This window comes from Danio rerio, chromosome 16, assembly GCF_049306965.1.
Source record: "Danio rerio strain Tuebingen ecotype United States chromosome 16, GRCz12tu, whole genome shotgun sequence".
NCBI classification, from domain to species: Eukaryota; Metazoa; Chordata; class Actinopteri; order Cypriniformes; family Danionidae; genus Danio; species Danio rerio.
Genome location: NC_133191.1, coordinates 1,625,001 through 1,649,514, shown reverse-complemented (window position 1 = coordinate 1,649,514; position 24,514 = coordinate 1,625,001). Strand labels below are relative to the sequence as shown.

At 38.5% G+C, this 24,514-nt stretch overlaps 1 protein-coding gene across 2 annotated transcripts in view; it reads left to right on the top strand.

Moving 5' to 3' along the window:
- The window catches only part of ascc3 (activating signal cointegrator 1 complex subunit 3), a 260,712-nt gene that overhangs the window by 218,145 nt on the left and 18,053 nt on the right, over window positions 1-24,514 (top strand). For both annotated transcript variants that reach the window (XM_073925683.1, XM_073925682.1), the window contains exons 32-36: window positions 2,984-3,104; window positions 3,638-3,770; window positions 4,814-4,939; window positions 18,549-18,660; window positions 19,170-19,304. In XM_073925683.1, coding sequence (XP_073781784.1) covers window positions 2,984-3,104; window positions 3,638-3,770; window positions 4,814-4,939; window positions 18,549-18,660; window positions 19,170-19,304 — 627 coding nt within the window. The remainder of the gene's footprint in view (window positions 1-2,983; window positions 3,105-3,637; window positions 3,771-4,813; window positions 4,940-18,548; window positions 18,661-19,169; window positions 19,305-24,514) is intronic.

The following is a 24,514-nucleotide window of genomic DNA, read 5'->3' as shown; positions in this document are numbered from 1 at the left end:
TATTACTAATACTTTCCTTCTTAAACTTTACAGACCTGAAACTTGCCTATAGCACTTATTCGTTGTTGCTCTTATAGTTATGTAAATAGCTTCCTTGTCCTCATTTGTAAGTCAGTTTGGATAAAAGCATCTGCTAAATGACTAAATGTATATATATATATATATATAATAAACAACTTTTGTCTATATATGGTGATGTCAAAGCTAATATTTTCAGGATAATGATTAATTTTTTGTTTCAAATGTTAAATGTTAAATGTTAATTTGTTGTGTCAAATTCATAATTGTTTTTAGAAATAAAAGTTGATTGAGCATAATGAAATTAAGTTGTCAAAAAAAAAACTCAAGAATTGTGTTGATTCAGCTCATTTAGAATAATTAGTTTGATCAATCAGTGACGATTTATTTATTGGGTGTATAATACAACCAATAAAATTGTATGCAGTCTTTAATTTACAGATGAAGATCTTTAAATAAAACTTTAAAAAGCTTTTGATAAGCTAAAGGAATATTTAATTATTTAATTTACTAGTACGCTTATTTTAGCACATTCTGATCAAATAAATAAATGTCTTGAGTACAAACTTTCAGTTGCATACTTCAGTTGTACAGTAAAATGTGCATCTCAGCAAATAAAGTAATGCCATATGTCCACAATCCCACACACATACTCAAAATACACCCTGTATCTGATGTTTTATTTTATTTTTTTTAATTAAACATCCTGAGACGCACACATTATTCTGCAAAACTATGTAGTGTTGGTAGATAAACCAGTTTCAATGCATATGTATATATTAAATACACGTTCAGTTGCCTCTTCTGCTGTTAAGCATGTGTCTCGGCCACTTTAATTAAAATACAATCAGGATTTATTTAGAGAGTGTGTGGGTTTGCTCTATGCAGACATATGGTGTTATTTTATACGCATTTACTGTATATTGAAAGGTTTTTTTAGAGCGTTTTGAGTGTTTAAAAGTATGCTAAGTCTTTACTTTTAATCATTTAAATGCACATTTTCTGAAAAAAATAAGGAGGTCGATGGATGTCAACTATCATTTATTTATTCATCCATTTTCCTTCAGCTTAGTCTCTTATTTATCAGCGGTTTCCACAGCGGAATGAACCGCCAACTATTCCAGCATATGTTTTACACAGCGGATGCCCTTCCAGCCGCAACCAAATACTGGGAAACACCCATACACACCCATTCACACAGACACACACACACACACACACACACACACACAGTACAGCCAATTTAGTTAATCAATTCCCCTACAGCCCATGTGTTTGTACTGTGGGGGAAACCAGAGCACCCGGAGGAAACCCACGCCAACATGGGGAGAACATGCAAACTTCACGCAGAAACGCCAACTGACCCAGCTGGGACTCAAACCAGCGACCTTCTTGCTGTGAAGCCACAGTGCTAACCACTGAGCCAACATGTCGCCCTATTTATTTATTTACATCATGCCCACTGTTGTCCAATGAAATAATGTTCATATTAAAGGAGGCATATTATTTTCCTTTTTAAAAGATCCTAGAGCTCCTAGAGCAGTGGTCTCAAACTCTATTCCTAGAGGGCCGCAGCTCTGCATAGTTCAGCTCCAACCAGCTCCAACTCACACCTGCTTAATAGTCTATAGCAGTCTTGATTACCGTAGTTGGATCAGCTGTGTTTGATTAGGGTTGGAGCAAAACTGTGCAGAGCTGCGGCCCTCCAGGAATCCAGTTTGAGACATATGCCCTAGTGTGTGTGTGAAGTTTGAGCTCAAAATACCACACAAATGATGTTCTCTAGCTCTCTGAAACTGACCCCTTGTAGGCTTTGATGCTTATTGTGGTGTTTTGGTGTCTGTCGCTTTAAATTCAAATGAGTTGTGCTCTTTTCAAAAGAAGGCGGAGCTGCATATGCCTTTGTGTCAGCATAGTGGCAGATTCAAAAACAATAGTGGGCGGGGCTGTTTAACTGACAGAACACATTTCTAATCATAATAGTTTTGATAATTCATTTCTAATAACTGATTTCTTTTTATCTTTGCCATGATGACAGTAAATAATACTTGACTAAATAATATTTCAAGTACTCAGCTTACCATTTAAAGGCTTAACTAGCTTAATAAGGTTGAGTTCGGGTAATTAAGCAGGCCATTGTATAACAGTGATTTGTTCTGGGGACAATCCAAAACTAATATTGCCTAAGGAGGCTAATAATATTGCCCTTAAAATGGCTTTTAAAATAATTAAGAACCGCTTGTATTCTACTGTGATTCTGTATGCTGTAACCTGCTGGGGAGGGGGACTGTTGGAGAAGGAGAAAAACAAATTAAATAAGCTTATAAAAAGGGCAGGTTCTGTTGTGGGGTGTGCACTACCTACCATAGAAGAGATTGCACAGAATCGAATGCTGGACAAATATTGTCAGTATAATGAACCACGATAGTCATCCCCTTTATGATACAGTCCAAGCGTGTGCAAGCTCTTTTAGTACAAGATTAATTCAACCCTGGTGTTACAGAGAAAGATACAGGAAGTATTTTTTACCAACAGTGATCAGATTGTATAACCAAAGTCATAGCAGATGAATTGTGCTGAACTTGAATTAGATATTAGATATGGACAAGTGTTTACTCGTTGTTTTTGGAACCAAGGTGTGCAGTATGAAATGTAATTTTATTATTGTTTTTATTTGTATGTAACATATTTATCTATTTTTAGTATGGAGAGCTCTGCTGTGACATGTGAATTTCCCTCCGGGGATTAATAAAGTCAAACTAAACTAAACTAAGCTATTCTAGCCAAAATAACACAAATAGGTTATAGATAGATAATAGATCCGACTAGATTCATAAAATTATAGATTCTTATTATCTATAGATGGATAATAAGAATTCCTGAGTCTGTTCAACATCATTTGGGAAATATTGGAAGAAAGACAGGAGGTTGAGTAATTCTGACTTATGTATGCTTACTATTCAAGGTGTTAATTGCGACGAGCACGCTGGCGTGGGGCGTCAACTTTCCTGCCCACCTGGTGATCGTAAAGGGCACAGAATACTACGACGGAAAGACCAGGCGCTATGTGGATTACCCCATAACAGGTAACTTCTGCGTGCGTGCGTGCGTGCATGCGCGTGTGTGTGTGTGTGTGTGTGTGTGTGTGTGTGTGTGTGTGTGTGTGTGTGTGTGTGTGTGTGTGTGTGTGTGTGTGTTTCTAGTACTTGGGTTGCAGCTGGATGGGCATCCGCTGTGTAAAACATATGCAGGAATAGTTGGCGGTTCATTCCGCTGTGGTGACCCCTTATAAATAAAGGGACAAAGCCGAAGGAAAATGAATGAACGAATGAACATGTAACATAATTTCAAATGTTAATAATAATATCACATTCAGGACAAACCAGATTCCTCACAGCAGCTCACTTCACGTCCTCTGTTTGCTCAGTATAGTGTTATTAGCCCTCCTGAATGTTTGATGGAGAGAAGATTTTGTTCAGCACATTCCTGAACATAACAGTTGTAATAACTCATTTCTCAAAGCTGATTTCTTTCCTCTTTGCTACGATGACAGCACATAATATTTGACAAGACATTGTTCACTAGTGTTCAGCTTAAAGTGAGATCTTCTCCATTCCAGATGTTCTCCAGATGATGGGGCGGGCAGGGCGGCCGCAGTTCGATGACCAGGGCAAGGCTGTTATCCTTGTGCACGACATCAAGAAGGACTTTTATAAGAAGTTCCTGTACGAGCCGTTCCCTGTGGAGTCTAGGTGTGTACAGAGCCATAAATCTCCCGGTCTGTCCTTTGTGTTAATGGAGCAATTGCATCGTTTTGCATGTGACATTTGCAGTGAAAACTCAAAACATAAATGAACAGAGTACATGTTAACATTATATTAAAACATCAGTTCATATTTTACAACACTACTAAATACAGAGTTCTGGGGTCAGTAAAGTATCAATCTGTAAACATTTGTTTACATATTAAATGAGGAAAATAAGCATGCGTTATGATGTGACTGAAAAAGTGTCTGAAAAGAGCTTTAAAGAATTATTAAGGAAATGGACGTCTGTGTTTTGAGCAGAACCTGCATTTAACCAATCAGAGTCTCGTCTCTCATTCCCTTTAAGAGTCAGTTGCGCCTCACCATGGTGTATTTGCTCTTTACATATCGGAGTGTAAAAACTGAACGCTTCAGTAGCGAGAAAACAGTTAAACAGATCATCTGCAGCACGAGGATAAAGAACGAGCCTCCTCCATTCAGCCTCATTACTTTACTCCTTTACTTTAGTGGAGTGAGGAAACTGTCTCCACTGAACACATCCATTAGCCCACATATTTAATTTCTTTTATTAAGCACAAAGATTTGTGTCTAAACTATTTCTAAATTCAGTTCTAAAGGAGTAAATGAACAATAATAATGGGGGTGTGGTCAGAAAACTGAGTTATCTCCAAACACACGTCCTGTTCTTATCCCCATATGCTGATGCAGACGTCTCCAAAACCCCACAGCTGGACAAATCTAAACGTGTGTTTACTAAAGCAAATATAAATCTGCATATAATAAATAATACTCCTAATAATAATCACATTATACAGATGCAGATCATCATGAATAATCCGAAAAATTCCCCCGATTTAAAAGCTTCGGTATTGATGTGTCAGACGTGAAATTGGCACTTTTGTGTGACTTTGGTAAATCAAATATAATTGTGTGAAAAAACTGACAGAGACATTTCTGAGTATTTGTTTTTTTTTAGATTAATATGGGATTTCTGATTGACAGAAATGTCTATCTTTGTGTCTCTTCAGTCTTCTTAGTGTGCTCTCCGACCACTTGAATGCAGAAATCGCAGCAGGCACGGTCACCTCAAAGCAGGACGCCATGGATTACATCACCTGGACGTATTTCTTCCGCAGACTGGTCATGAACCCTAGGTACTGCATGTACATCAAGCACGCACACACACACACGCACACAATACTACTACTGTTATTATTATTACTATTATTATTATTATTATTAATAATATTATTTTTATTACTATTATTATTATTATTACTATTCCTATTATTATTATAACTATTATTATTATTATAACTATTATTATTATTATTATTATAACTATTATTATTATTATTATAACTATTATTATAACTATTATTATTATTATTATTATTATAACTATTATTATTATTATTATTATTATTATTGATTTTATTATTATTATTATTATTATTCTTACTATTATTATTATTATTATTATAACTATTATTATTATTATTAATATTATTTTTATTATAACTATTATTATTATTATTATTATTATTATTATTATTATTGCTATTATTATTATAACTATTATTATTATTATTACTATTATTGTTATTATTAATAATAATAATAATAATAATAATAATAATAATAATGTTACTATTATTATTATTATTACTATTGTTATTATTATTACTATTATTATTATTATTGTTATTACTATTATTTATTTATTTTATTATTATTATTACTACTGCTATTTTTATTATTACCACTACTATCACAAAAGTTTGAATGTTGATTCTTCAGTCATTATGCAGATAGCCTTTTCAGCATAAATAAATAAAATACAAACAAACATTATACCTGTTTTTATTGTTTGCTAATACATTTCATAACAAACTAGCATTGGTTATTTTAAAACAAACAATTTACAGGATTTATTAATCTAGTCAGATATATTATCATAATACAATATTGCAAATAAATCCATTAATGCATGTATTTAAGGCAAAGCAACAGGATTTTAAGGAGCAGCAAATAAAAGAAAGTGAAAACCCCAAACTGGCTGAAAATAATCCTCTAATCTGCTAAATAGAAAATAAACTAACAAAAACATCTTAGACAGTGGAGTTTTCTCCGTGTTGTGACGTGTATGTCACATGACATCTAAACTCTTCGATTCCCAGGGCAATTCGGAAACCAATGATCAGGGATCATGAAAACGAGTATGTGCAAAATGGTAACAGCGTACCACAACTTATACATGAACAACATCAATCTCTAAATAATTAATTAACTAATGCATTTTTATTTAAGTAATTTCATATGTAATTACATACAATAATGTCTATAATTTGTAAACAGCATTTGGATATGCACTCACTGTACATGCTTTTCAAATAAACAAACAGCAAATAGTCAGCCTCAATAACTAAAATAAATAAAAACAGCGTGAATTCATGCAGAATTAGAACAATTACTTGTTTTATTAATTGGCCTGGTGGGAAATGCAAGCTGTTGAGCGAAAGCGCAGCGACTGGACTGCAGCAGAATATAAAGACACGGAAAAACATCTTCAGCGGGCTCATTACTGACTGCGTTTCCATGGCAACTTCATCGCTGGACACAGTGACCACAGTCCAGCCCAGACAGTTTACACCTCCATCACACAACAAGGGCCAAAGGATCACGCACGCACACACACATGCACACACACGCTGGCCTCACGGGGTCGAATAGGGCAGCACAGACATCTGCCATGAATAGAAGAAGATGATTCCAGAACATTCCACTGACATTTGCACGCCTGTCAGGCCACATTAAACATAAAGACCTGTCTGTGCCCTCTCCCGTACTGCAAATACGCACAGCCCAAATACACACACTCACTCCTCAAGTACTGTAATAATCAAACGCTCGGCGAGGCCCATATTCTGCACGCTTTTCATTTTACTTTTTCCCCTGACGTCCACTTGTACTCTTAGTCAAGAGTCGTAATTGAGTTTTTATAGCCCTTCTTGCTCGCTTTTCTCTGACCCCATGAATTTAACTGTTTTTGCTACTGTACCTTTAAGGGTTTTTTAAGTACTATGATTGGTGTGGTCAGCCTTAATGTTAAACAGCGGAGTTCAATTGGCTGAGGGATCAGGTTTTAATACATAGGCAAGATTTTGAAGGTGAAGGTTGAAGGTGAATGTGAAGCTCTCGACAATCAAAGGAATCTATGTGGTGATGGAGATAAGAAGCTGATCAGCCTGTAGCAGGAGAATCCTGGTTGAGACCCAGAACAGAGCCAGGATGATGGAACCAGAGCTGACTGATTGAGACGATGACTGAGAGTCGTAGGGCAGGGGTGACCAACCCTGTTCCTGGAGATCAACCTTCCTGCAGATTTCCATTTCAACCCATATTAAACACACCTGCCTGTAATTATTAAGTGCTGTTCAGGTCCTAATTAATTGATTCAGGTGTGTTTGATCAGGGTTTGAGCTGAACTCTTTAGGAAGGTCGATCCCCAGGAACAGGGTTGAGCACCCCTGCCGTAGGGGGACACAAAAGATCTGGAGAGCTACGGCAAATGCAGAGTTGAAGATTTGGAAGACCATGTTGGAGTGACTGAGGGCTAAAGGGAAGAAGGGGCCAAATGGGGGGCAGAGGAATCAAATCCAGACGAAGGAGTGGAGTCTTGATGTGGAGACAGGTGGGCAACTGACCAAGGCAGCACAGGAAGGAATAGAGAGCCCGAGGCAGCGGCTGTGCTGACGGACCCCAATGGAGTCAAGGTAGAGCCAATGGGTCAAATGGTTGAGGTGAAGTCCAGGCCTTGGATGTGAGAGGTGGAGATAAGGGATTCACGATGCCAGCTGGAGCTTGCAACTGGTGGCCACCCCTGGACTAGACTTTCTTGGTATATCCACACTAGCAGATGGATCTGGCTGAAGGGTTTTCAGGGGCTAGTAAAAACTGGGCCAGTGAACTGGTTAGCAGGGATAGGGATGATGGAGAACGAGGCTGGGTGGGACCCACCTTGCAGCTGGAGATAAGAACTTGACAGGTGTGGATCTGGAAGACCATGTTGGAGCCGGAGTGACTGAGGACTAAAGAGGCTGAATGGGGCTACAGGGACAAAAGGATGAAGTGCAGATGGAGGAGTGGAGCCTTGAGGTGGAGACAGGTAGACGACTGACCAAGGCAGAACTGGAGGGAATAGAGAGTCCGGGGTGGACCACAGTGGAGATGAGGGAGTATGAAGCCAAGATGGAGCCAATGAGTCAAAGGGCTGAGGTAAAGTCCAGGTCTTGCATGTGAGAGTTGGAGATAAGGGCTCCACAAGGCCAGATAGAGCCTGCAACTGGAATTTTTTGGTGAATCTACACTAGCAGATGGATTTGACAAAAGGTTTTGCAGTAGCTAGAAAAGACAGGGCCAATGAACTGACTAGCGCGGACAGAGATGAGGGAGCAGGAGGCTGGATGGGACCCACCTTGCAGCCGAAGTGACTAAGGACCAAACGGAAGGAGGGGCTGACTGGAGCCGGAGGGACAAAAGAATAAAGTGCCGATGAAGGAGTGGAGTCTTGATGTGGAGACAGGTGGGCAACTGACCAATGCTGAACAGGCGGGAATAGAGAGCCCGATGTAGCTGCTGTGCTGACAGACCACAGTGGTGCATGGAGCCAATGTAGAGCCAATGGGTCAAATGGTTGAGGTGAAGTCCAGGTTTTGTATGTGAGATGTGGAGATAAGGGATCCACAAGGCCAGATGGAACCCATAACACAAGTTTTAAAATTAAGCTAGTGGAGACTGGGCCAGTGAACTAGCTAGGAAAGATAGAGTTAAAGGAGTAGGAGTGCTATTTGGAACCAGCAGGGACTCAAGATACAAAGGTGATGGGAAAATGTGTGGGGTAACCCAGGAGGGTGAAAACCAAGAAGCTTTCTCGAAGACCAGCCCAATGTACTGGCTGCTATAGACAGAGATGAGGGAGTGGTAAGGCTGGCTGGGCCCAACTTGGGGTTGAAGAAGAGAAGCTAGCCAATGAAGGAGTGCTGGGTGCAACCAGCACTACCTCAGTAGATGGAGATGAGGAGACCTGGTGGGATCAGCGAGGTCAGTGAAAGCCCAAATACCTCTTTTAAACAGCCAGCAGCAGGTTGACCTAGGAGTGTGGATAGGATCCTAAACCTCTAGAGGTACTTGCATGGCAATATATGCTCCACACACTTGGACAGACATTGCTTTAGGCTCTGGTCTGGGACAGAGATCCACTCTCCAACTCTTGTGATATGTGCAGTGAGATGTTTGCTGGATAGACTGTGGTTCAGGTTTTGGTTGCACATGGTTCCACACACCCATTCCACAAATGCAGTGGAACTCCATTGAGGAACATACATGCGCAGGCCAGTCTTGGACCTATTGGTAGAAAGCACAGAGCAAACAGTCCATAAAGGTGGTAAGGTTAGTCAGTTTATTAAAGTCTCTCATGTAATCTCACTGCTCCAGTCACTAAAATTTTTGGAACTTAAGTACAAGAAGGATAGTCTGAAAAGAAACGCACTGATAAATATTGAAATGCCTTTAAAATGATAACGGAGGGGAAACAGATATCTAATGTAAAATTACACGCTGAAAAAAAAGGTTTCTGTTTTCTGCCTGATGTGTCACGAGTTTTGAGTCTAGAATTAGAATTTTTAATTCCTATCATGAACGTTAATTACATGAGCTGTCCTCAATTAACATGTACCTGTTCTTAATTAACATTCGCTATCATACATTTCATTCAGTCGTAAGTAATAATAAACAGTTTATTTTAAGTTATATGCTAATTATTGTCATCATCAGTTCAGTTTCAACAGTAGGTCTTTTTTCAGTAGTTTTTTTAACAAAACTTTGTTTTATTCCTCATATAGTTTATTTAAGTGATTAAACTATACAGATTTTTTGTCAGATAGAATAATAATATCCATTGTTGTTGTTTAGATTAATTCTCTGTTCCACAAAACCAATTTGCATTGGGACACCTTGACGGAATCAACTTAAAGTATTATTTTTTTTACAAACTAAAGTGGATTATACATAAAACAATAAAGATTTGTGTTGTTCCCAGCCCAAGCTCATTCTGAAAACTTACCCCCGCGGATGTTTCCGGAGGTACGTATGGCCGCATTTGGTTTTTTCAAGCAAATGCTACAGGGCAGTGTGACGCCACTCGGCTAACGGCTCGCCTCCTCCGTGTGGAGGACTTTCCCGCCGCAAGCAGTTTGTCCAGTTAGCTCATCGTGTTACATCGGCAGAGCGGAGGCCTGGAGGAGCCGGGCGCATTCGACGACCGGGTTCAAGTCTGGCAAAGAGCAGTTCCAGAAATCAGATAAGACAAAAAATAGAATCCGAAGAATAAAGCTAACAAGTTTGTATCGGGGCGAGAATGTGGTAAAATCCGAAAACGCGGTCAAAAACGGCATGTTTTGCACGGCTTTCGTAAATCGACGCTTAGGTTTAGGGAAGGAGGAGGAGGAGGGTAGCCAGGTCCGCTGATTGGCTGGCCGCCCAGTCAATCATTCAGTCATTCAGCCAGTCGGTCAGTTGGACAGATGGTCGCTCGACAGTAGCCTCCGGCGGCTTTTTACACGAGAACAGCGTGGGCGCGAATGACTTGCGTGCGCTCGCAAGAGGCGTTTGAGAGACGTGAAAAAGCGTGCACAGCAGCCTCTCTCAAATTCGCGAAAACAAAAACTGCACAAATACTTACCTCCCGGGACATATTTCGCGGTCTCCAGAAACGTCCGCGGGGCTACGTTTCCAGAATGAGCCTGGGTTGGTTGTTTCACCTTATTCTAAATAAGCACTGTGAGCAAAATCTTCTTTTTTTAATGTAACCCAATGACACGTTGAGGTTGTATATTGTGAATAGGAAACATCAGCTCCATCTATCAGTGTGCTTTTGTGGCGCAGTCCCCCAGACAGCCGTGATTCACTGGAGATGAGCAGCTCTATAAGCAGACAGCTAACCCAGAGGTGCCATAAAGACCTCACATCAGACTGAGAGACAGCGGCTCAATGACAGCCCTATTTAATCAGCCCTATAGGTGTTCACTGCAACACGCAAAACTGTCTGAGAGAAAGGCATCAGTGTGGCCGCCTGTAGAAAACCAGACAGTTTATCAGTTATAATGATAGACGGATAGGTGTCATTTAGCATTTGATGTTTACATGTGTGTGTGTCTTGATCTTGCCAGATTAAAGAGTTGATTAAAGACTTGCTTTAATTTAAAGGCTTGTTAATTTATTCATTATTGAACAAATGTTAAACTTGTTATCCTTTAATATATATTACATTGTTATGTCAGTATAATTGTGTAAGGCAGGGGGTCAACAATCTCGGCCCTGGAGGGTTGGTGTCCCTGCATGATTTAGCTTCAACTTGTCCTTAACACACCTGCCTGGATGTTTTAAGTGTACCTAGTGAGACCTTGATTAGTTGTTCAGGTGTGTTTGATTAGGGTTGGAGCTAAAATTTGCAGGACACCGGCCCTCCTGGAACAAGTTTGGTGACCCCGTGGTGTAGGGAGTTGGGGTACAATGGAGATGAAGATCCAAATGCAGCTTTATTAAAGAGAATCATCAAGCAGGCAAAGGTCATAACAGGGGAAAACAGGAGTATAAGGGTAATCCAGGAGCGTAGTCAAAATAACAGTCGAATGGTCAGGACAGGCAGCAAAACAACATGAACGATAAACAAGGCAAAGGTCAAAACACGACAAGGCAAGACATGGATGATGCTTCGTAATGCTCACTTACTCAGCAACGATGTGTATGTGTGCTGTGTTTATAGTCCATCTGATAATTCTCCAGCAAGCTGCAAATGCTTGATCACCGGTGATCGGGACAGATTGTTTTGAAAAGAGAACATGAGAGAATGTAAAAGAATTTAAATGTATTGTTCCTCCCACTGACCCGCCCGGCAGCATGTAGATAGATTTTGGGCTGCATGATATTGGGAAAAATCTGACATCGCAATATTTTATTTTGCTTCCGTATACAATACCTGACAAAAGTCTTGTCGTCTATCCAAGTTTTAGGAACTAAACATAATAACTAGACTTCTAGCTGATCATTTAGTATCAGAAGTGTCTCTATGAAAGGCGAAAGCCTCTAGATTTTGCTTATTTGAGCTCAATAAAATCTGATCATGGCTTGATTTTGACTGATTTCATTAGTACCGTAAGGTCTGACTCTGCTTCGACTCAACAGAAATAATGTCCAGTATAGAATATAAAGTCCTGCTGCAGTGGAGACAGAATGAATATTGTGTCTGACTTCATCATGAGCTTGGAGGACTGCATCCATACATCTCTGACATGACTCACATCACTGATTAATAAAGTCATCTGGAACGGCAAAGAAAGCCTTCCTGCAGGACTCCCAGAGCTCATCAGGATCCTTTGGATTCATCTTCAACGTCTCATTCATCTTACCCCAGACATGCTTAATAATGTTCATGTCTGGTAACTGGGCTGGCCAATCCTGGAGCACTCTTTGCCTTTTTTACAGTATTAGAAGCAGCACTATCCTGCTGGAGAATTGTCCCTCTCCTGTGGTTTGTAATGTAATGGGCAGCACAAATGTCTTGACACCTCAGGCTGTTGATGTTGATCATCCACTCTGCAGATACTGAATGGAACCCCAAACCACAATTTCTCCTTCACCAAATTTGACTGATTTCTGCGAGAATCTTGGCTCATTGTGGATCTACTGTATTTGCACCTCCTGCTCTCAACGCAGTAGCAAAACACAGTAAAATGTCTTCAGAGTGGCGCGGGGGTGAAACGCATGGCTTGTTTGATTGTAATAATCAGAGAGAGGAAGGTCACTCATGGCTGTGGTGTAAGGATGTGAAGCTGCAGCTCTATAGTTTATTTGAATGCTCTTATTCTCCTCTTTCAGCTTTGACCGAGACCTGCTTCTGAACTGTGGAATAATGCGAAGCTATGAAAAATTCACCAAGCGTCTGTAGTCTTGCGTCCTTTTAGTTATGTACTTACACACACACACACTTCTCTCCACCTGTTAACTGTTCAGAGATGTTCCAGCTGAAACCGGCTCTGCAAATTATCCTGCTTGACATGAAGCACTCAAGAACAGCAGTGTGTGTGTGTGTGTGTGTGTGTGTGTGTGTGTGTGTGTGTGTGTGTGTGTGTGTGTGTGTGTGTGTGTGTGTGTGTGTGTGTGTGTGTGTGTGTGTGTGCATGTGTGTGTGTGTGTGTGTGTGTGTGTGTGTGTGTGTGTGTGTGTGTGTGCATGTGCGTGTGTGTATGCGAGCATTTGTTTGTGTGCACCTTCTATTCCTTACATTGTGGTGACCAAATGTCCTCACAAGTATGGCAGTACCGGTAAATTATAACCTTGTGGGGACATTTTTTCATCATTGTGTGTGTGTGTGTGTGTCTTGTATACCTTACGATATGAGGGGGATGCCCCCACATGTATAGCTATACCAGTAAATTTTGACCTGTTTTCGTAAAGATAGCAGAATGTGTGTGTGTGTGTGTGTGTGTGTGTGTGTGTGTGTGTGTGTGTGTGTGTGTGTGTGTGTGTGTGTGAGAGAGAGCATTTGTGTGCACCTTTTATTCCTTACAATGTGGGGACCAACAACAAGTCCTAACAAGAATAGCAGTACCTGTAAATTATAACCTTGTGGGGACATTTTTTCATTATTATGTGTGTGTGTCTTGTATACCTTACGATGTGAGGGGCAAATGTCCCCACAAGTATAGCAATACCAGTACATTTTGACCAATCTTCGTAAAAATAGCAGAATTGGTTGTGTGCCTTGTATACCTTACAATGTGGGGACTAAATGTCCCCACAAGTATAGCAATACTAGTAGATTTTGACCAATCTTCGTAAAAATAGCTGAATGTGTGTGTGTATGTGTGCCTTGTATACCTTACGATGTGGGGACTAAATGCCCCCACAAGTATAGTGATACCTGTAAATGTTGGACTAGAACTCATAAAGATAGTAGAGCGTGTGTGTGTGTGTGTGTGTGCGTGTGTGCTCGTGTGTGCGCGTGTGTGAACGCGAGCATTTGTTTGTGTGCACCTTCTATTCCTTACATTGTGGGGACCAAATGTCTTTACAAAGTATAGCAGTACCGGTAAATTATAACCTTGTGGGGACATTTTTTCATCATTATGTGTGTGTGTTTTGGGGCCTTGTATACCTTACAATGTGGGGACCAAATGCCCTCACAAGTATAGCAATACCTGTAAATTTTGCTGTCTTCATAAAGATAGCAGTGTGTGTGTGAGAGTATTATCTACATGCACATCGTAATCGTTGTTTTTTTTACTAATTATTATGAGCATGTTCAGATCTTGAGCGCTGAGTAAAATGAGCAGTTTCTACACAATATGTATATTGCAACAACAGTCATTAACAGTATTTTTTCCTCTCCCACACACACACACACACACACACACACATGCACACAAGCAGCAGGAGAAATGTTAGCCGTCACTCAGAGTTAATGAAGTTCATAGTAGTGTGTCTGTGCGTGTGTGTGGATCTCATGTGGTTGCTCTTATACTGCTTTCCCGAAGGTGGAAGTGATTTCTGCAGCTCTCCAGCAAATCTGGCAGTGATTTTGCAGCTTTGCTTTGTGTTTGAGGAGGTTTTTCTGCTGTGTGTTTGTGTGTAAACCCACCTGTGCTGTCAAAGCAGGCCTGCGAACAGCTCTGTCAGTCTGAAGAGCGTTAATTGCTTATATGCACAATTATTAGGACTCTGCTTGTGTTGTTTTTGAATGGATCTGGAACAGTTTTGTGTGTGTGTATGCAAATTATGCAATTAATATTTTGTTAAATAAGGGTAAAAATACAAAAAGATGATTCATAATATATATATATATATAAAAAAGTATTATATAATTAGTATTAGTTACGTTACATACCGGCCACTTTATTAGGTACACCTGTCAGCTAAGAACTGAGGCTACAATTCACACAGACTCACCAAAACTGGACAATAGAAGATTGGAGAAACGTTGCTGCTCTGATGAGTCTCCATTTCTGCTGACACATTCGGCTGCTCGGCTCACAATTTGGCCTCAACAACATGAAAGCATGGATCATCCTGCCTTGTATCAGCGGTTCAGGCTGGTGGTGGTGGTGTAATGGTGTGGGGGAGATTTTCTTTGGGTCCATTAGTACCAATTGAGCATCAACGCCACAGCCTACCTGAGTATTGCTGCTGACCATGTCCATCCCTTTATGAGCACAGTGTCTCCATCTTCTGATGGCTACTTCCAGCAGGATAACGCAGCATGTCATAAAGCTCAATCATCTCAGACTGGTGAACATGACAATGAGTTCACTGTACTCAAATGGCCTCCACAGTTACCAGAGCTCAATCCAATAGAGCAGCTTTGGGATGTGGTGGAACGGGAGATTGGCATCATGGATGTACAAATCTGCAGCAACTGTGTGATGCTATCATGCCAATATGGAGCAAAATCTCTGAGGAAGATTTCCAGTATCTTGTTGAATCTCTGCCACCGAGGATTAAGGCAGGTCTGAAGGCAAAAGTGGGTCCAACCCGGTACTAGTAAGGTGTACCTAATAAAGTGGCCGGTGTATGTAACTAAGGATCCACAGAGCCATGATTTGTTAAATGAATCTCTGAAAAGCTGCTTTATGGTTAGTGTTTAGCTGTTCAGATTAATAATAGTTTCGTTTCTTCAACCGGGAACAACAGGAGACGTGCATTTACCATGTTTCATTACTCCCGGCTGTAAATCTACATGAAAATAATTGAAATTGATTTTACACTTTATCCTCGGTCTGTTGTTGCTCATGTCACCATCATGTTGTCCGTCTACTTTATAGCGTTTCCCTCCATAATATGCAGTCATGGTGTTTTTAAAGAGCAGCTAAAACAGATTTATTCATCAGGCAAATTTATAACACGTCAGGCAAAGCGTAAATAATGTAAATAAATGGCGAATAACATTGCCTCCTGTATGTTTTATGCACTGCTCACGTCATATTTGTAATGCTTCACTTCCTGGTACTAATATATAATTGTTAATTGTTAGTAAAAATCATGTTTTGGTTGCTTTATTAAGACATCTTGAAAACTGTGACATTTAATAATCACTGATTTACACAGATGTGTATTTCATTTAAAGAAGAAGGTTGCTGTTAAATAGATGGTTTTCTAGTTTGCCTAAATAATGCTGATAAGTTAGATCATGTGTACCTGCACTACCTTAAAGTCTTGTCATGGATCTCAGTTGTAAGAGCAACACATAATAACTTGACTTCCAGTTGATCATTTGGAAAAGTGTCAGAAGGTGGATTTCTCTGATGGATCATCTGTTGATCTGCATCCCAATCACCACAAATACTGCAGAAGACCAACTGGAACCAGCATGGACCAAGATTCTCACTGAAATCAGTCAAGTTTGGTGAAGGAGACATCATGGTTTGGGGTTACACTCAGTATGCGAGAGATCTGCAGAGTGGATGATCAACATCAACAGCCTGAGGTATCAAGACATCTGTGCTGCCCATTACATTACAAACCACAGGAGAGGGACAATTCTCCAGCAGGATAGCGCTCCTTCTCATACTTCAGCCTCCACATCAAAGCTCCTGAAAGCAATGAGTGCTCCAGGATTGGCCAGCCTTGTCACCAGACATCAACATTATTAAGCATGTCTGGGGTAAGATGAAGGAGGAGGCGTTGAAGATGAACACAAAGGATCTTGATGAACTCTGGGATTGCCGTTCCAGAGGACTTTATTAATCAGTGATGTGAGTCATGTCAGAGATGTATGGATGCAGTCCTCCAAGCTCATGATGGAGTCAGACACAATATTCATTCTGTCTCCACTGCAGCAGGACTTTATATTCTATACTGGACATTATTTCTGTTCAGTGATGACACTTTAGTTTAAGCAAAGTCAGACTTTACTGTCCTAATGAAATCATTAATAATCAAGACATGATCAGATTTTATTGTGCTCAAATAAGCAAAATCTAGAGGCCTTCGCCTTTCATAGAGACACTTCTGACACCAAATGATCAACTAGAAGATGAGTTAATATTTAGTGTTCCTAAAAATTGGATAGGCGACAAGACTTTTGTTAGCTAGTGTAAGGGTTTTTAAACTGTGGGTCGCACTATGTGGAAAGGTGGGTCGCACAGCGTCACTTAGCTGCAGCTATATTTACATTGCAGTGAATCAAAACCAGTACGATAATTAGCGAATGATTCTTTAGAGATGATTCTGTTTTTCAAATGAATCATTTAGGTTATAAAGCATGAGCTGAAACAGTCTGAATCACCATTCATTGAATGACTGAGTCAGATTAATTTGTGTTGAACTGTCGCGTGTGTACGTCAGTAGCGTGCAGCATTCATGTTTGGGAAAATGGAAAAGTTTTTAAAACTAAAGGCGCCGCAGACCTCTGATATGTCTTCAGATCAAACCAAAACTAAAAAGGAGCCACACAGAAAATTTGATCAGTCCTACATTGATTTTAATTTTATTGCCGGCAGAGGCGTAGCGGACGGGCATGCACCGTGGGGGGGGCCTGCGTGATTAGGGGGCCCCACGTCGTCGCGATTTTCAATAATTGAAAATCCCGCAACCGCAATAATCAAACTCTTGGGAACAACTGTGGTCGGAACCAAAGTTCACAGGTCTGTGTTCTCTGAACTCCTCTCAAGCGGTGGACTACTTCATTCTGATTGCTTGCCGCCGAACCGCGTCATAGCTCATACCATAAAGTTGACTTGATTTCAACTCTCCTCGACGGCCACACAAGAGAAGACGCGCAGCGCTGTTCCTCGCCGCCGGTTCTCGTTAAAAATGAATGACTTCTGGCTAATTTGACGCTCTCGCCGCTTTTGGTTTGTGATCGCTCCTCAGTTTGTGAAGGCCCTGCGTTGTCGCTCCGCCCCGCCCCCTTTCCCGCTCCTCAGTTCGTGAAGGCCCTGCGTTGTCGCTCCGCCCTGCCCCCTTTCCCGCTCCTCAGTTTGTGAAGACCCCGCGTTGTCGCTCCACCCCGCCCCCTTTCCCGCTCCTCACTTTGTGATCGCTCCTCGGTTTGTGAAGGCTTCCCTGCGTTGTTGCTGCACCCCCCCTCAACCCTCCGCATTTTGCGCTACGCCACTGCGCAGAGGTCCAGAGAGAGAGGAAGTCCTGCATTGTCTTTTATGTTTAGAAAAGCTTGCAAGTGCTAGCATGTAACCCTTAAAACTTAAACGGCTCCTGACAACAAACATTCTGCATATGCCAACAAAGGTTGATCATATTCTCTTCTGAAAGATTATCTTCACCAACAAAAAATGATCCCAGTTACAGCCAGCATCCCACAAAAAGCACTTCGAGCCTCATTTTGTGCATATCAAATCGCAAAATCCAAAAAGCCACACACCATATATTTTTGACTGCTTTGAATGGAAACATGTTTTACCCATTTTTCCATATTAAAATATTATGGTCGGTCTTGAGATTGAATTACTTACCTAGGTGGGTCCCGGATTGAAAAAGTTTGGGAACCCTTGAGCTAGTGTATATAGTTAAAATCATGTGATGTATTCAAACTATGTAAAATTTTACAGTGGTTTAAATGATTTTATCGGTGATTTCGTTATTACTGTATTTAGTTTTTCATAATAAGAGTTGTGTTCTGTTTTGAACACGGCTGATTCATTCTTTATGTGTTGTTTTTGCTCTCATTTCTTTAATCTTTGTTTCCAGCTACTATAATTTGGACGACATCAGCCATGAAACCATTAATAAATACCTGTCAAACCTGGTGGAGAGGAGTCTGAGGGATCTGGAATGTTCCTACTGCATGGAGATACAACAGGTAGAGCTACTCCATTCACATCATGGGGTGTCCTGGAGGGTCGGTGTCCGGCAGATTTGAGTTCCCACTTTCCTCAACACACCTGCATGGATGTTTCTAGAAAGCCTAGTAAGAGCTTGATTAGCTAGCCCAGGTGTGTCTGATTGGGGTTGGAGCTAAACTTTGCAGGACACCGGCCCTCCGGGACCGAGTTTGGACATGCCTGATTTACATGTCCACGTATTTATCAGTGGTCAACCCGGTACTAGTAAGATGTACCTAATAAAGTGGCCAGTGAGTGTATGTTAAATGTGTTTATAATGCAATTAAAACGCTTTTATAGTGTCTGTGTGTTGTGATGTTTGCGTATGGCTTCACTTTGTGTTATAAATATAGACTTTGTACTATGAAGCTCATGTAAATGTCCTGAAGAAAGAATGTCATCTTTGACCTGCCCCCCACTGTACGCCTGTATTTTGACCTCCGTCATGTTAATCAGTGACCGTCTGTGTTTTATTTTATGTGTCTAGGACGAGCAAACCATCGAGCCCCTGACATACGGCCGCATTTCATCCTATTATTACCTGAAACACCAGACCATCCGCATGTTCAAAGAGCGCCTGAAGCCCGAGCTGCCGGTCCACGAGTTGCTGGCCATCCTGTCGGTGAGCAAACATTCATTTTTAATGCATCTTCATCCAGTGTCTGCGGTCATCTTCTGCTCACCGAGGCGTTCAGTGCACTTTAATCACCAATGCATCACCACCTTCACCGGCCAGCATCCTGACCCTGTTAATGATTAGTGCATGAGCAGAGCTGCGGAGTGAAGCTTTACATTTACTCCAGGCTTGTCATGCTCCTTGATTTAAACCGGCCTTAATTTTACTCATAGTTTAGTGCATATACGTATACTGTTTTTTAATTGGATGCTATCGTATGCTATATTTGTGCATATACATTAGATTAGTCAGTGCTTTAAGCCAAATATGGAGCTAATCTAAGAAAATAATGTGCTGTGACGGTCCAAAAGTTGGCCAAATTTATCAATTAGGGAAAAAGAATAAATACAAATGTTAAATAAAGGAAAAAACGTCTTTGCCAAGAGAACATTTCCTTTGCATCTCAGTGAATATAGCTAATGCATTTCGGGGCAAACTGATAAACGGATATATTTATTAAAATTTAGTCAACAAAGATCTTTAGAAAACCAAATAATACACACTTAAATTCAAGCAAATATTGCAAAGAAAAATGCAAAATTTAGACAAAATATTCACACACACACACACGTTTGTTTTTGTGAAAAGTGGGGACATAACATAGGTTTCCATTCATTTTATACTGTTCAGACCGTATATTGTATTGCCCTCACCACACCCCACCCCTAAACCCAACCATCACAGGAGACTGTGTGCAGCTTTACTCTCTGATTAAACTCATTCTGTAGGATTTGTAAGCATTTTGAGAAATGAAGACGTCACCAATGTCCTCATATTTTGTATCAATCACCTTCTTTTTGTAATACCTGTGTCATACCCATGTCATTATCCGCTTGAGCGGCTTCCGGGTCCAATTCAACTGAATGGGGAGACTCATGAAATGGTAATAATAAACGTTTACAAAGCCATTTAATGCTTTCACGATGGCAGTATATATGTCCTTGCCTAATAACCGATGGCCAGAAAGTGATACATTTTTTTTATAAATTGTTAAATTCATGGTATTTGTTATGCAGCAAGCCCAGAGATTGTTGTGTACACTATGACTTTATATAAAATTAACTGTAATGTGTGATCATAAACAAATGATTTCTCCACTCAAATGAATGGCGGCTTGGACGCGGAAACAGTATACATACTTCACAAACACGTCACCGCTTAACAAGCGGATACAGATTTGTGTCCTGATATGTCACACACACACACACACACACACACACACACACACACACACACACGCACAGATATATACAGTTGAAGTCAGAGTTATTCTCCCCCTTTACATTTTTTTCTTTTTAAAATATTTTCTAAATGATGTTTTGGAAATGTTCATAGTATGTCTGATAATATTTTATCTTCTGGAGAAAGTCTTATTTGTTTGATTTTGGCTAGAATAAAAGCAGGTTTAAAATTTTTAAAAGCCATTTTAAGGAAAATATTTGTCCTTATTATTATTTGTCCAAAAAAAAAAAAGTTTTTTAATAACCCTAATAACCCTTTAAGCTATTTTTTTTTTTGGACTGTCTACAGAACAAACCATCATTATACAACAACTTGCCTAATTACCCTAACCTGCCTAGTTAACCTAATTAGCCTACTTAAGACTGCAAAATATCTAGTCTAATATTATTTACTGTCATCATGGCAAATATAAAATAAATCAGTTATTAGAGATGAGTTATTAAAACTATTAAATTCTCAGATTAGGTCAGTCTGAGATTATGGGCGGGGCTAACATACTTAACAACGCCCCCTCCAGCTGTCATCGCTATGACAACAAACATAAATGGTGAGGAGGAGGAGTCTATTAGGTTGTAAAACTCTCCCCAAACCTTTTCCCCATATCTCTGAATGAAATGCCTACTTTACTGCATCCAATCAGCTCGCAGTAGGAAAAACAAGCCACGCCCACTTTTTATTATTTAATATTCCTTTTTTAGGAACTGCATCGCAATACGAAAACAGTGGTTGCAGCGTCCTGTTCATCCAGACTTTAATTTAAACATAATTTTACTTGCAATTGAATACCATTTCTGCCTACTCTGCCCACTTCTGTGCTTGAGTCCAGTTTGCCACACACACACACACACACACATAATTGCCCCCTGAAGGGTTGGTGTGAAAATGATCAGCTCTTTACATTCGCCTCATTAGAAAAAAAGCCCCGCTCTCACCGATCGCCAGCATAATTGAGACATAAAGGCTTTTCACACTTCAGTGACATGACATCTGTCTCATTGTGGAGCCGCTGCACAACGGATGGAAACATTGCCGAAAACGTCCCCTTAAATAGTTTTATAACCGCTCCTGCTGGACGATCACGTCTCCAGAATGGGCTGTAAATTAGTGTCTTAATTGCACTTAATTTTAAGCACAACGTTAGTTTTTAATTAGGCTAAATCTGAATTGGTGTCAGCCATTCTGTCTGTTTGTTGTTATTGTGTTTCCACTTATTTGTTGTTGCTCCAAAATTAAGTTTAAGTTTATGAATATTGAAGTTTTAGCACTTTGCTGAGCCGTTGCTGAGGAATAAACAAATTTGCATTATTTAGTTTCAATTCTTTTTATGGATACAAAATTTATCATGACTTGTCATTCTTAACTATATTATATTATATTATATTATATTATATTATATTATATTATATTATATTATATTATATTATATTCAAATTTATATTATACTATATTATACTATATTATATTATATTAAAGTTTATGTTATAAATTATATTATATTATATTATATTATATTATATTATATTATATTATATTATATTAAAATGTATATTATATTATATTAAAAGTTATTATATTATTTTATATTATATTATATTATATTAAAATGTATATTATACTATAATAAATTATATTATATTTTATTGTATTATATTATAATAAATTATTATATAATAAATTATATTATACTATAATAAAATATATTATATTATATTATATTATATTATATTATATTATATTATATTATATTAAAATTTATATTATACTATAATAAATTGTATTATATAATAAATTATATTATATTAAAATTTATATTTTATTATATTATATTAAAATTTATTAAATTATTTTATATTGTATTAAAATGTATTATATTATATTATATTATATTATATTATATTATATTATATTATATTATATTATATTATATTATATTATATTATAATAAAAGTAATAGTGGCAGAAGGTGGATTTTTCCCATGAATCATCTGTTGAACTGCATCCCAATCATCACAAGTACAGCACAAGACCTACTGGAACCAGACTTTTGTCAGCTAGTGTTCATTTTTTGTGTCAGTTTTGAGATTTCTACAGGGTGAATCAATGATCTTCCAGTTGATGTACGGTTTGTTAGGATAAGAGTTTTCCCGATGTTAAAAGACAGATTCATCTGCTCAAAATAAAGACGCTGTGAGAGCCGCTTTGAGTCATGCCTGTGAATGTTAATGCCGGTGTGTGTGTGTGTGTGTGTGTGTCAGTAATAGGCAAAAGAGCACATGTTAATGCGGTAATGATGCCTGAGGCAGCAGGGATAAATCACTGATCCTCACAGTTATATGTGTCCCGCTTGATTATCCACTTACCACTCACTCATTACGTGTGTCTGTCCGAACGCTCACACAAAAGCCTGACATGAGGTGGGCGGGACCCCCCGTTTTCACTCATTCAATGGCAGCAAATGAAATGACCCTCTGCGTGACGCCTCCCCCATCAGACCCTCGTTCACCCGTATTGTGCTGTAATTACCATGGAACGGCTCATAATGAGACACCAAGTCAAGCCACCAGAGCTCCCCCTGTCCCTACACAGTGGTCTTGACCTTCTATAGTGTCTAGCTTTTAAACTCCTACAAAAAAAAGCCTTAAACTGTTGGATTGGTGATTCAATATTTGATTTTTTTTGTATGTCTCAAGAAATAATATGTATTATTGTTATGATTATTATTATTATTATTATTACTATTATTATTATTAATATTACTATTATTATTATTATTATTATTATTATTATCATCATTAAAATTATTTGGGTTTATAGTTTAAGACATGGGAAATACAGTGTTTCTCCTGGTTTATTATATTATATTATATTATATTATATTATATTATATTATATTATATTATATTATATTATATTATATTATGTTATATTTTTGTATGTCTCAAGAAATAAAATGTATTATTATTATTATTATTATTATTAAATTATATTATTTAATTTAATTTTATATTATATTATATTATTTAAATTTCATTTCATTTATAATAAATTCTATTATATTATATTATATTACATTATTTAATATTATATTATATTATATTATATTATATTATATTATATTATATTATATTATATTATAATAAAATGTATTATTTTATATTATATTATTTTATATTTTATTATTTTATTTAATATTTTTATATTATATTATATTTTTGTATGTCTCGAGAAATACAATGTATTATTATTATTATTATTATTATTATTATTATTATTATTATTAAATAAAAATTATTATTTTAAGACATGGGAAATACAATGTTGGGTAGAGGCTGTTTCTCCTGGTTTGAGCTGCATTTCTACCTGTTGTCAACAATATTGTTTAAATTGATGGAGTTGTGTACAGGTAGGTTTTAATCCACCATGCCATTCCTTCTGGAACGGACTTCAGTGGTAATAGTTTTTATTTTCGGCATTATAATGATCCCCTAGTTGCATTGAAATCCTATTTTAGAGAAAGAAAATAGCTGATGAAACACAGACAGTCATGAAATGTCCTACACAGTGTCCAGACCTGAATATTATAGAGGCTGTATGAGATCACCCGGACAGAAAAAGAAAGATATGGCACTCCAAACCTAAAGAAGAGCTCTGGAAGGTGCTAAATAAGGCCTGGTGTTTTTACACAGCACATTACTTCAGAAAATATCAGGACAATTAGAACCAAACAGTTCAAGGTGCCAAGGAAAGCCACATTAAACTGGAAGAGGAAATGTTTTGCTGTTGTTTTGAACATGTTTCCTATATTTTTTGGTTAAGACACTGATTGATTATATACTGTGTCAAAGTGTTAGTCCAGCATAGGACTTTAGCGCAGTACTCTATGTACATTGAAAGAGTAAAACGTATAATAGGTG